The sequence below is a fragment of the Anoplolepis gracilipes genome, chromosome 13, assembly GCF_047496725.1.
Source record: "Anoplolepis gracilipes chromosome 13, ASM4749672v1, whole genome shotgun sequence".
Taxonomy (NCBI): Eukaryota; Metazoa; Arthropoda; class Insecta; order Hymenoptera; family Formicidae; genus Anoplolepis; species Anoplolepis gracilipes.
In genome coordinates, this window is record NC_132982.1 from 6,740,295 (window position 1) to 6,754,409 (window position 14,115).

A 14,115-nucleotide genomic window follows, 5' to 3' on the forward strand; every position below is an offset into this window, starting at 1 on the left:
TTTATGTTTTCACAGTTACATTTGTCAGCCGTGCTTGCATTCGCTTTTTATCAATGTGCATTTACTTCATGACGTATTGACCACAGATGTCACCGTTATTTCCCTCGACCCGTCATGACTCTCATGGTCCTGAGAGGACTCATCCGAGGGTCGACGGCAGAGCAATTGAGGGTCCACAACGAGCCTGACATTCACGGTGCTCTTCCACCACCTGTACCATGGCGACACCTGGTCCTGAAGAAGGAGAGACAAATGTGAGCGAGTGGAGAGAGCCGTCGAGGTCGCGGCTGCTCCTCCTTTTCCCGCCGATTTAAATTATCCGGGCAGTTTCAGTTGTCAGGGGCAAAGGGCAGTCCACTCGATAAATCAGGCTCGAGTGACGCGCCTCGAGTGCCCTCCGACGTAACAAAGAGAGAAAAAGAAATGGACAGAGGCAAGAGGTAAAAGAGAGCAAGAGAGCGAGGGATCCGATCGAAAACGCGAGAGAAAACCGAGAGCGATTCGGAAAGTGGCGCGTATTCGCAATTATTCTTAATTAAACATAACGTCCGACGATTTCGATTCAACTGCAGCGATTTACGACACGACACACGAATTCTCTTTTTATATAAAGCTCCGCCGTCTCTTATCGGATCGCTTTGTACGTTCTGAGCGCATTCTGCGCTTCAACTTGCAGGGTTTTTCGCGAGGATTAATGAAAAAGGTTCGGTGACGCGCAATTTGTTGACCCGCTCTCGGATCGCCAGGCGAAATATCGTGCGCTAGACTCGAATCATCTCTCGCTCGTCTACCCTCATTTAGTATACAGTTTCCAACGCTTCTATCTAGTTTCAATAGTACAGCAGAGGCGTTAAGCGGCGTGAATAATTCTTCCCGGGATCGAAGGCGCACTTTATTCCAAGAGAGGAATAATGTATTATAGATCTTAGTAGCTGATAAATCTTTCGATTTATCGGCGACATTGATCTGCACCGTACCGAGGATGTACGTGTACTACGTGACTAGATTGCCGCATATATTCTTAGACTATACCGGCAAAAGACGTATAGTAATGCAGACGATAATGCTTTTATAGTAAATATATGACACAATATAATATATATATATATACATATGAATATATAATTTTTAATTAAACTCACTCTCATATTAAATTCAGTACTTAAATAATTTATAAATTGCTAAACTAAAAATATTTGGAAATTAAAAACGTTACATTATAAAAACTAATAATAATTATTATAAATATATATTTTGCTCCAAATTAACTTATATTCAAATTATAAAAAATATATTATCAACATTTAATTTACACAATAAGAATTATTTAAAGCTCATTACATGTGCACACACATAGGGGATATAATTATCAGTATGATAATCTCATTCTATTAAGCATGTTTTGCACATATTTGCATGTAGAAACATAATGATTTCCATATTCATGTTTGAGATGATGATGATGCCAATGAATTTAGTGATAACTTTAAAGCGAAATAATCAAACCTAACACTTGGTGACAGGTTCCACGGTAATTAATTATATCTGGAAATTTAATGAAAACATTAGCAAGTATTTTAGGACATATAAATGATCGCCGTAAATATTCGCCATTTAACAGTTGTAAACGGAATTCCCATTTAATTCACACCAACGCCATAAAGATTATGATCTTTATCCGACCGGGGAGGATGATATAAACCGAAGATAAGTAAACTAACTGTACGATAAATCAGTGAAATAAACACCCGCGAGTCGTGTCGCAAATAATATCATCTAATCATAAAAAAATAATAATAATAATAATATAGACAATCTTCCTATTAATTATGTCAGTAATTATGTCTTTGAAATATAAAAAAATTGAATTTAAAACATTTTCGTAAAAGGACGATGTTATTTTCATAAAAAAAAAAAAAAAAACACGTTTTTGATTCGTGCTTATTCCCTTATCTGACTTTTTTTCGCATCAGAACACGCAGAATATGCGTGGTTCAGGTAGTGGTTCCTTGTTACGTTATATCCTTCGAGTACGGAGATGCCGCTCACCTGGTTTCACCTGCGCACCGCGTCTTAATGCGTCGAGGTGAGTCGCTATATCCGGTCCCGGCGAGATAAACATAAACCGCGACACAACGACGATGACGACGACGACATCGCGTTGGGTGCGATGTAAAGTCGACGACCCGAAGGGGATTCATGCTGATGCAAGTTATACCAACGTCGGCGTACGATGCTAGTCAAAAGTGCCCTAACCCCGATACCCTTACGTTACAAAATGATTCGATATCCCTACGTTACAAAATGTGTATCCCGGCCGGATACATCTATCCTTCGAAATATGTTATGCAGTAAAATAAATCACGTTCTATCACGGGACACCCGTGGCTTTACCGTGCAACCTTTCAGCCAAAGATAGTGCAGTCTAAACTAAGAAAAACGGCCATTGTTTCGAACTAGAAGCGTCAATATACATATTAAGTTATATAGCTATTATGTCATGTATTGATCTGCGTTCGAGTATCTAAAAACTTACACATGCGAAAGTCTAAAACTTATGATTTCTAAAACTTTTTTTTTGGTAAAAATATTATTCATTATGGATTAATAACGGCTTAGAAAACATCCTTGATAATAAAAAAAATTTTATAATATTTTATAATATTTTTTTAGTTTCATTTCATATTAGTATTGCAGAATGATTTTCATTTTAAAATGAGTATAAAAAAAATAAAAAATAAAAAAAGATTGAGATATACATATATGCTTTAAAAGATATAAACAATGTATTTTACCTATATAAAATATACATTATATGTATAATATTTTACTAGACTGATATATTATAAAATATGTTTATTACTCGTATTAAAAAAAAATCAATTTTTTTAATGCCATATATATATAATATTTATTCATTAAAATAAAGTTAATCTCCGACATTTATCGTTTTTCCGAAACTAATCTCTACTCCTTGACTCTTAATTGTAAATACACACTCGCTCCTTCGAGATGTAGAGAATGGCTAATTAAATACATTTCATTATTGATGTTGACTTTCACATGCATAATATTACACGATGGTTTCAAAATAATGATTTCGTTTATTTCATATATTTTGCATCGTTAACGTATAATGTAAATAATAATCTTGCGAAATTAGTTTCTGATGAAATAATCTATGCAAATTTAAAAGGGATATTTGTATGTGAAAGAGATATTTATATAATATTTTAAAACCCGATATATTTAAATGATAATAAGGAAATATAATAGTATATTCATCTCACACTAGTGTTATGCAATTATTTAATTAAATTCATTAAGTTTTTTTAATATTATGCGTTATTTGATGTCACCTTTTATTACTTCGCTAATTAATACGTCTAATTATATTTCATTTATAAAATATTTACATTAACATGTTTTAATATATTAAGTAGTGGTAAAAAATTGCATACGCATTAATAAAAGTAAAATTTACCCGGATCATAAATTTATTTTAAAAAGTCAATATTGAATTCTATTTTATCGCAACGTAATTTTTTTAAATTTAATTGCATTTGTTTCGATTAAATGCAATATTTTCAGCATTAAACAAATATCGAATAACTTAAAAAACAAGTAAATTGATAATATAATTACCCTGCCAAGCAAGTAAACTGTGGTGACATAGCCTAATATCACAATGGTGAGAAAGAACCATATCGCCCCTCGAGTCCAAAGCTTAGAAATTCCAATCTTTTTTCCCTCAATGATAAAGTACCGCATACCTGCAAAGTTACGGCGGGTAACAAGTACGTGCATAGTTTCGGTGCAACAACAGTTTCGCAAAAGTGGCACGCTTATCGTACGGAACTGACAATGAGACTGTCTGAAGCTTCGTCTACATACGATTTTCACTCTCTTTCGCAGTAATGCTATCTCATAACAACCTACCGTTTATTTTTATTACATTTTTAAAAAACTTGAAGTGCAAAGATACGCATTAAGTGAGTACGTTGGTGCATATACTTTTTATACGAAAAATTCCGGGTGAGATAATTAAATAATAAAATATAAAACAATGTAACATGTTGGAAAACACAAAAATATTATAAACATTAGAAAAAAGTATCTCTCTCTGTCTCTTCATTCAAGTTCAATAAAATATATGATGCTCTGTAATTAACAATTTAAAATTTTTTTGAACGCACTTTCCTTGAACTTTTTAAATTTATCAAATTTATTACGAGATGCATTAGGCATCGGGAAATATTCGCAGAGTATCACGCCAATATTCCGGAAAATTTCGAGTTGATAAGTTTCGATTAAAAAGATTACTCACCCAAAAGACACACCGCGGCTAATCCCACCGTAACGATAGTGAGCAACGTTAAGATGAGTAGGTCCGATTGTATATTTCTACGGTTCCGCGGATGGCTGATCCATATTCTCAGAGATTCTGGCCTGCAGGTACCCATAAAAATGATAACTACGCGCGGCCAGGTCATTAAGATAAAAGCTCAAAAAATTCATCCTTAGAGAGTTGTGCACTCACACCTGAATGAAATACTTGCGCTGTTTAACTTGTAGAATCTTTTGTATAATATAAATATCGCTCGCTTTATTACATAAAAATTTTAAAAAAGAACAAAATTCAAATAGATGAAATTAAAATAAAAGATGTCATTTAGAATTAAATATTTAATGGGAAAAATAAATTTACTTACTGCTCAAATACTAAATCACTTCAACAACCAAATTTTAAATTTAAAATGATAGATTGTATGTTATTTTAGTACATAAATCAAAATGGGTAACGCTTCACTTTGTCACGATTCCTCGAGCAATTTACTCGATACATCATCTTTGAGACTCAAGTTAACTCCAAACTGCAACCTGATCGGCTCGCAGCACGAAAACAAATTGCGCGGAAGGAAATAGAAAAAAAAATGACCGAGCAATTCATCGCGGAAAGGAGAATAATGGGTGCGGTGGAAAACGAAATAGGAAATGCGCCGGCGCGCGCGAGAGATCGAAATGCAGGTGCTTGAATTACATCTGGTTTGCGAAACCGCGCTCTCGCCCGTCTTCTTATCCGATAAATATAATACTCACCATCGATAACGAGGTGTCTCCACAGCATTGAAGTAGTAACGGCACAATTCGCAATAAGTTCGACACGATTGATTCAGCCATCGTTCCAAGCAAGACAAGTGCACGTAAGCCAGCGTGCCCTTGCACCTAGAAGATATATGCCGCGTGTATCGCACTGAATATTGTAACGTGTTATTGTGTGTGTGTGTGTGTTGTAACATCACTCATGTGTGACGTCAAAATGTTACACGATTTTATCGCAAGAGAATAAAAAAGGAACATACGAAGATTACGCTTCTTTGTCAAACTTGAAATTTTATTAGGGTCGTTTACAGACACAAAAACTCGACGAATTGCGTCTAGACAGCAGTCCGAGATGAGATTGTAAAGGATAAAAGCTAAGTGGCTTCGTTGATTCTTTCGCTGTACCTTTCGAGTACATTTGCTCGGCCGCTTTCAAGCAGATGTAAAAGACTAAAATACGGACTCAATTTTTAAAATCTTTATTTGAAAAAAAAAAAAAAAAAAAAAAAAAAAAAAAAATGACTGTGTCGATTAATAATTCCCTCATAAAAACGCTATTATTAATTTGGCATTTAAATAATGTGCTATATCCAAATTATAAAAATATATATACATAAAATTATTTTTTCAAATATCTTTAAATACGAACAAAGTTACAATGACGTGTACATATCAACTGCATTCTATATAGAATTTACATCCAACAGGAAATATTAAATCGTAAACGCAAATGTTGTCGCAAGCGCGGAATACATTTTGCCACCGAGAACGTAAGAGATGAATTATACCCTGTTCCACGTTATATTCTGGCCGCTTCAAGCCCGAGCGCCTATGGTTCTCAAAGTAACAGTCGGATTAGAAAAGATTTCCGTAAGTTCGAGAATTATGACGGTAAACGCTCAGGAGATTTGCAGCGGGTCGCATTCTCTCATTTCGCGCGTTTCCCACTGCATTTTCACATAGTTCTTCGAGCACGAGTTGTGTGTCCTTAATCGCCGGGACACGTTCCACGAACTATTCATTCATTTACGCCTTTCCAGTCTCTCGGTTGCACCCGGTTAGGTAGTGAATGAGAAAGGGTAAGAGAGAACAAAAGAGTAGTTTCCTTCTTATAACGTCTCGTCCTCCTCCCCCCCCTCCCCCCTCGTTGCCGCTCCCTTCCGTTCCTTCTTAGCACGAGCTACCATCACGCAAGCCAACGCGAGAATTATGCGACTACGTGAGGTCGATTTCGGCGTCGAGCCGGTATATATACTTCATTCGACGATAAAGTCACGACGTTTCGCTTTGTCAGTCGCGTTAAACGATCGCTGTTCTCTAGTGGGAGAGAGTTGGGGGTGTAATCTCGTTATTATAAACAGCACCGGCAACTATCACGACAGGCTTGCGTCATCCTCGCTTCCTATGCGTCTTTCGTCTGCAATGTGTGCAGCAGCGCGCAAATTAGTCCGAACGAGATACGGAAGTGAGCAAGTCTAAACTGCTACTGTCTGTTGTGCAGTTCGGTGATCCCGAAGACAAGTTTATGCGTTAAAGTCTCGTCAAGTTGATATCAGACAGCTCAAACGTTCCAGATTTCCTTGTAAAATAAAGGGAACAGTTACGACTCAAGATAATTCACAAGAATGATAATCCAAAGATTAAAATTTTTTTTCATTAATATACAGAAAGGTAATCTGTAATATAAATTTACAATACGCATGGCGTTTTAACTTGAACTTTTGACACAGAAGAAAAGTTAAACGAGAAAGCTCTTGTTGATTTCCTAATATCGTTAAGTCCATTAAAGACATCCTATAGACAGTATATTGTATAAGCATGGAAAATGACAGAAAATTGCTCCACAAATGAAAATATGCGATGTAACAAAAAATTAACGCGACGTGCAGAAACGAGTAAAACAATTCTCTTTTATATGATTTGCTTGCCTCGCGGCTCGACGTCATAAACTTTTCTCTTTGGCAGGGCGTGGCAGAATGTACATGGACGATGATTAGCTCGCGTATCCGGAGGGAAACTGAGTTATCGTCCGATGAAATTTATGCTGCTTTTCTTTCACGGCGCGATTCGCGGAGTATGGCTACCGCATTATGACATCAGTTTTGCGATTGTTCCGGCGAACAATGCTCGGTATGCAACAGAATCCGGAATACTCCGTCAGCGTCGAGTGCGATATAAGGAGCGTTATTAAACGAGAAATAATTCGCGGGCGGCCGTTGCGAAAGTTGCCGGTGCATCGCTCGGAAAAATTTCAACTTCCGATAATGAAATTTTAACCAGTTCACCACTCATATATATACACACACACACACACATATTTACAACAATCCTATATACATACTTTTAAATATTACCGTATTAGTTCGTAATGCATATTTAATTAATAATTGTTGCATCACGTACGACATTCGTGAAAAACCTTTACACCCTTAATGCAAAGTATAATTACCATAAATTGCATATAATAAACAAAGATGGATGAGATTAATATTTTCGTGAAAAGAGTGTCGTCGTCCATTTCTCTCGAAAAGCGAAGAAATAATAGAGGTAAGAAAATAGATTTGCTTACTCGAGTAAAATCAAGCGTTCGTATTATGGAATATGAGATCACGATTTTGGTGACAATTCTCCCGAAACTATATACGATTTCACAACGAACAACCACTCCGTTTTTCAACGTAAATAATCAGTCGTGTCAAAATTCGTGTTGATTCATACATCTAGTCGATCAGATTTCTCGTCGGATGCAGGGGCGACGGCGACAGCATCGTCACATTTACCATCGCCTGTCTAATGTTGCCGTGGTAACACGGAAAGAAATGGGTCACAAGATATAAATGTAGCACGTAGTCGGAAATTCTCACGAGGTTTTCACAAATTAAGCCTCTACGAACGAGAAGGAGCGACTTAGATCGTTAAGTTGACAAGCAGTGCAGATGCCACTTGCAAAAAAAACGGTAATAAGGGCACGCGATCTTTGCCAAAGAGTTAAATGAAATCATAATAAGAGCTGATGGAGAGAAAGTAAAAAATTTTATAATTGTGAAACAATTTAATTGAATCCCTTCCTCGTTCTTTTTTTTTTTAATCGTGAAAAAGATCGTCTGACAATGAAAGAATGCGGAATTATAGTTACACTAAAAAACATTCATTAATATTAGTTTTTCTCGAACTCTACGAAGCTGGAGCGAGAAAGAAAGCTTTGTAAATTCAAATAATAGATATCAACAGACTTTCAAAGTAATGAATCAACTCGAGACATTTTGAACGTCTTTAACTTTCCGAGTATACTGACAGACAATCTCCCACGATATTTCATTAGCTGACACGAAATGATCATCATTTAATCGAGATTTAACACTAATTAATTAGTGTCTGTCTTCCATCTGATACTAACGCGAAATTAGCATTTGTCGCTTTGCGCAGCGTACATTGTGATAGATGGAGAAGAGTAGGCTATTGGGAATCAGAGCAATTGAATGCTTTTCTCGCCGCTTGTCTTATCGCGATTTGTGTATAAAGACTTTGTTTTTCATGTAATTAAATCTATCGCTAATCAACTCTACAAACTTGATTAAAATTCCAATTTGAAATGTCTAACGATATATAGCTGGTAATGAAGAGTTAAATTAAATCTTACTTAAAATGAAAGCTATTAAAAATTAACCAAAAATAGAGAAAAAGATTCTCCTAATTCTTTCCTAATTCTTGAAACTCTCTACACATACATACAGCTAAATAATTATTATAATTATTACAATATCTTCGAGAGTCATTGTTGTAGAATATTGAAGAAATCAACTGGCACACATTTTAAAACTGAGTTATTATTTTGAAAAATACATTTAATTTATATATACCTAAGTCTATTCCGTATTTTTCACGCACGCTTTCGTAGCAAAATTTTTCGCCATGTATATCGTTTAAGCGCGTCAACAGAAATATCTAAAGCTGAATCCGCAGGATTTAAATATCGCGACGCTCCGCCATTAATACGTAAGCACTTCCCATTTCGGTGAGCACCACATTTTTCCCGATCCTATTAAGTATGAAAGATGGGACGTTCGTAAGATGGCGAAATTCTATCCTAAATCCCAGACCGTAGCTACGCGAATGATGTACATCGTTCGTTTTGCATGACGATAAAGTTTTCAAAGTCATAAATGCACAACATCTCTTCTGCTGCCTCTCATATGCATGCGCATGTTACAGTTGGCTTTTTTTTCAAATTCAAAAATTCTACATATATATAAGAAAATGTGTATATATATATATATATATATATGTCTGTTTGTACACGAAAAAAGCTACAATTATATATATTTATTAATGAATAATGTTTCAGCGTAAAAAAATGATACATCATATCCGTTTACTGTTTTATATTAGAAAGTTTTTTCAAAATGATTTCGTAAATTTATTTCAACATTATTAATATGTATATGTCAAGATAAATATTTCAAAATATATTTAATTGTATTCATTTCTTGCACATATTAGTTTTATTATGCAACCTGATATGTTCTACATTTGCATAATTAATTAAAAGAAATTTCTATTTTAATATTAGAAATATGTCTTTATATAATATAAAAAAATTATTATAATTTCGAGATAAAAACTTAGGTTGGAGACTCGATAGTGTAACTCGAAATCTCAGCTGTTACATTAAGTAACTTAATCTAACAATAAGCTTATTCTGAGATCCGTCCAATTACGTTTCTTAAATTGGTGCTCTACCTTGGGTTATCTCCAAATACATCTGCAAGCTCTCTAAATACCCGACTCAAGCATATTAATCCACATATATACGTACTCGCGCGAATGATTAATAAATAGATTCGACAAAGAATTATTAAAATAATTTTTTTGTCTAACTTGTAGAAATTTAAGGATTGTAATAAATTCCTTTTTTGACGTCGCTACAAACGGAGAATGTATACACATACATATATTGATACGCTTAATACGTCAAAACTCAATATATCGTAATTATTATATTAATATATCTAACAGTACTGCCACGGACAAAACCAATATTCCCTTTTTGTATTCATTACTTGTTTTATATATTTATTTTATTTCACGTTTTCATTTATTTATTCTCTCGTTTAATCGAGAGATCGTCCAAACAGATTTCCCAAAATTGAGGTTTCGCCCGTGCAAGCAGCGCTGCTCGGCCCGTAATCGAGAGAGTATGCATTTACCTACAAGGGGAAATGAGCGGTTCCTTCGCCGTGTTCGTGTGACATATTCGGCAGACGCTGGAGCCGACCGAGATCAGGCTACGGGTAAGCCGATGCTGTTGTCCGACGCCCCCCGGAGACATTTGCTGCGTGTCGCGGCCATTTAAATTGCAAGCCGAACCCTCGGGAACGATGGCCGACGGCAACATCGGTATGCTGCGCTCGTGCTCCAAGTTAACTGTGGAATCAGCCAGAGAGGACACATACGGTGCGCAGTGCATATGCATGATCCACCACGTACTCGCGCTTATTTACACCCCATTCGCTATTGCCGCGCCAGGCTTTAAGCGTCTATTTTCTATAGCGGACCGATCGGAAATCTGATAATAGTTCGCACAGTGGTTGGCAACCCGCATGCTCTCAATGGAGTCTCTCTATTCAATTATTATCTACGAATCCTCCAAATTTCTCGTTGAACGAAAACTCGACTTTTCAAATATAGCGTATTTATGTTCTCGGGCTAAACTTTAAAGAGAAAAGATAAAACTTCAAAAGAGTAATTTTTCTTCTGATAAAAAAACTGAAAAAACCTAAATATCTGTAATCGAAAGACTTTAAATCATAATTTTCACAAAGAATATACTATAGATAATTTTAAATCATATGTGATTAAACGAAATAGTAGTCACGTGTGTACTAAAAATTAATATTCTTTCCGAGATTATATTTCTGTCTTAAAGAATTTTCTTTTTAATCTTTCTTAAGCTTTCTTTTAAACTGTTTTCTAATATTTATTTTTTTTTAGATATTTTCCGAAATCTAAACAGAATCAATGCTATTTTGTATGCATTACTTGACCGGTTTGAAGAGAAAGTTGCACATAACGCGGTGCATATGCATGAGCGATCACGAGAGGAGTTTCTGCATTCATTTATTCACTATTCGGATCTAAATCGAATTTATTTGAAGTTTCGACATGAAATCTGACGGCAGTTTATTGAATGGCGAAGTTAGTGAACACGCTGATGTATTGACTTTAAAAGTTCAAAAATTGTATTAACAAAAAAAAAAAAAAAAAAAGGTAATCAGATGTTTTATCTAATAAAGACTCTATTGTCAGTTTTATATATATATTTTATACACCAATACTGACCAAAAGTATTGCATCACATACAGAAACACGTAATCTAATGTACTACATGTATCAAAATCTATATAATTTACCCGCATCCAGTATAATAAATATTAATTTCCTCGCTACACGAGATTAATATTAATGTTTAAAAAACGAATAAAAGTATTGAGCAGTGTATCACTTTATAAATTAATCAATCGTATCTTAATGACTCTTTTCGCTCATTTCAAGTTTAAATTAATTATATATTCATTATTATTTATTATATATTTAAATTTCTTACAAATCCGTTAACAATGATTTTTCCATTATCGCCATTCATTGTTAATTAGTCCATTCAAAAGCCGAATGCATCAGGTCGAATCTTCAAATTTATAATAAGGCTTGGCCAGATCTTCATTCGCGAAATACGAGATTAATACTCGAGAATTTGAGGACTCCTCCGGAGATGCTGGTTGGGTGGAAATTTATATCATGCTCGGGCGCTCTAACGAGGCGCACTCGCTCGAGCTTCTTGATAGGGAGAGGAAAAGAGAAGTAGACGCTCTCAAGTTTTTCCGTGACAATGGGACCGAACTTTAAACGAAGTCTCGCCAGGGCTCGGCAATATTCCGGATGAAGAATGCAAGCCATAGCGACAGACAAAACCTACCTACTTGCGTTTCCGACATGGCGAAAGTTTCCGCCGCGATACATAACCAACAATTTCCTCGTGAATGGGAGTCGCGCGCGCGATACCAAGTTCTCCAAAGTCTTCCCGATCCCGTAATTTCCGTCGAGTTTATTTTTTATGCAAAGTAACGCCACCGAATACAAATGAGAAACCGACCTAAAGAACCGACGAAGATAACCTAACCGATGGCGCTGACACTTTGAATGCGCGATGATAATTCTTAGCTAATTTTTCACCGTCATTTTACTGTTTCCTCGGCAAATTGCGATTGCGACGAATGAAAATAGCGCTAGATCGAAAAACAATCATTTTTCAACGTTTCATCTATAGACTGATAAAAATATCACACGTCATGAATTTGTCTGAGACAGATTATGGTAAACAAATTTCACTGTCCTATTCATAAAAATTCAATAAAATAGTACTAAATTCGATGTTATTTATGAAATAAAATTGTAAATAAAAATATTGTATAGATTGGGGTATTTTTATATAGTTTCTTTGTGTAATTCTAAATTAGCACTTATTATCATATCACTTATATTCATATTAATAGACTGCACTCTTATGCGACAACTGACGACAAGATTAAAGAACAGAGATATGCAAGATAAGATGCTTTTTCCATTTTACAATGCTTTAAAGAAAGCAATGTAAATAAAAGAGAAAGAGTGAGAGACTTCTCATCTTTTCTTCCTTTACCAAGTGCACAATCGAACAAGAAAAGCATCTTTAAAAACAAGAAAAATCTCTATTACTTTTTCTTATTAATATTATATTTAAGTCTTCAACGGAAGCGCTTCTATTTATATAAGATTATGCTTATTATATATATATGTAATAATGATGTATAAACTGCACTTCGCTTTTGACAATAATTTGCAGTTTAAAAAAGAATGCACATGTATATTAGTATATTAATTTTATCTTATACAAAAATAATTATATATTTATTTCTGCTAATTGCAATAATTAATATAAACAAATTTCTTACAAGCATACTATAAGTTGTGTATGATATGTGCAACGTTGCAAAATACAAAAAAAAGATATATAAACTATAATAAAAAGTTAAAATTTGTCAATCATGTTTTAATCGTTTTGCCACATTAATTATTATAATTATAAAAACTACTTTTTTTACAATAAAATTTTAATGAAAAAATTTTAACGTGAAATTCAAATGTTAAATAAGGAACGCGCACGTGATATCTCTCGACGAATTCATATAGCACATAGTCAAAACATGTAAGAACTATATACCAGAACATCCTGTACATACACGATGCCGTCGTGAATAACTGTGAATTAATCTATTGGGTCGCATTCTCCATGGATCTCGAAATTAATCCTTGTGAACCTCTGGGACACGGTCGGTTATGCGTAATCTATCTACATCGATCTATCTATATCTTGATAGAAATAGTTTTATGCTGATCGAAAATAAAATACGCAACGCAATAAAACATTAATTCAAAATTGAAAACAAGGTTCCATTCATTCCAATTAAAAACAAAGCCGGATTCTTGCTATTGAATGAGTAAAAATACATTTCAATCACAAATAAAAAATTTTTACTTGCTGGAAAGCACTTCAATTTCGCCTTTCAAACGTAAACAGTCAGTCTCTGCTCTAGCGGCTTTTTATTGGATTTCTCGAAACGAGATTCCTTTGAAAGAAAAAAATACAGCTTTGAAATAGACGTCGAGTACCATTGTAATTAAATAGTTTAAAAGCATATAGTTATACCATGTTAGTAAAGTCAAGTATAATTTTTTTATACGCAACCATTAATGTGAAAAAACTTATTACATTTGCTTCTTTATAATTTACAAAAGTGTATTATATGCAATGTATGAATACATTGTATAAACAATAATGAAATTTGTTAACCGCTTTTTCTCAATGAAAAAATGTGAATTATTTTTTTCACAAAATTGAATTGAGCCTCGAAACTATAAGTAATAAATTGCAAAGTTTATAAAATATATATATGTAATGTATGTGCTTTTCCATCA

At 34.5% G+C, this 14,115-nt stretch overlaps 2 protein-coding genes across 3 annotated transcripts in view; one reads left to right on the top strand and one right to left on the bottom strand.

The window, feature by feature from the left end:
* The window catches only part of Dpr1 (defective proboscis extension response 1), a 307,741-nt gene that overhangs the window by 117,030 nt on the left and 176,596 nt on the right, over positions 1-14,115 (top strand). The window lies entirely within an intron of this gene.
* The window catches only part of LOC140672213 (E3 ubiquitin-protein ligase MARCHF3-like), a 25,956-nt gene continuing 11,841 nt past the window's right edge, over positions 1-14,115 (bottom strand). The window contains exons 3-6 of one of the 2 annotated variants that reach the window (XM_072904138.1): positions 5,101-5,226; positions 4,328-4,449; positions 3,646-3,773; positions 1-234 (exon numbers count right to left, since the gene is read on the bottom strand). In XM_072904138.1, coding sequence (XP_072760239.1) covers positions 67-234; positions 3,646-3,773; positions 4,328-4,449; positions 5,101-5,226 — 544 coding nt within the window. In that variant the 3' untranslated portion in view covers positions 1-66. The remainder of the gene's footprint in view (positions 235-3,645; positions 3,774-4,327; positions 4,450-5,100; positions 5,227-14,115) is intronic. The other variant, XM_072904139.1, reaches the window with a different exon arrangement.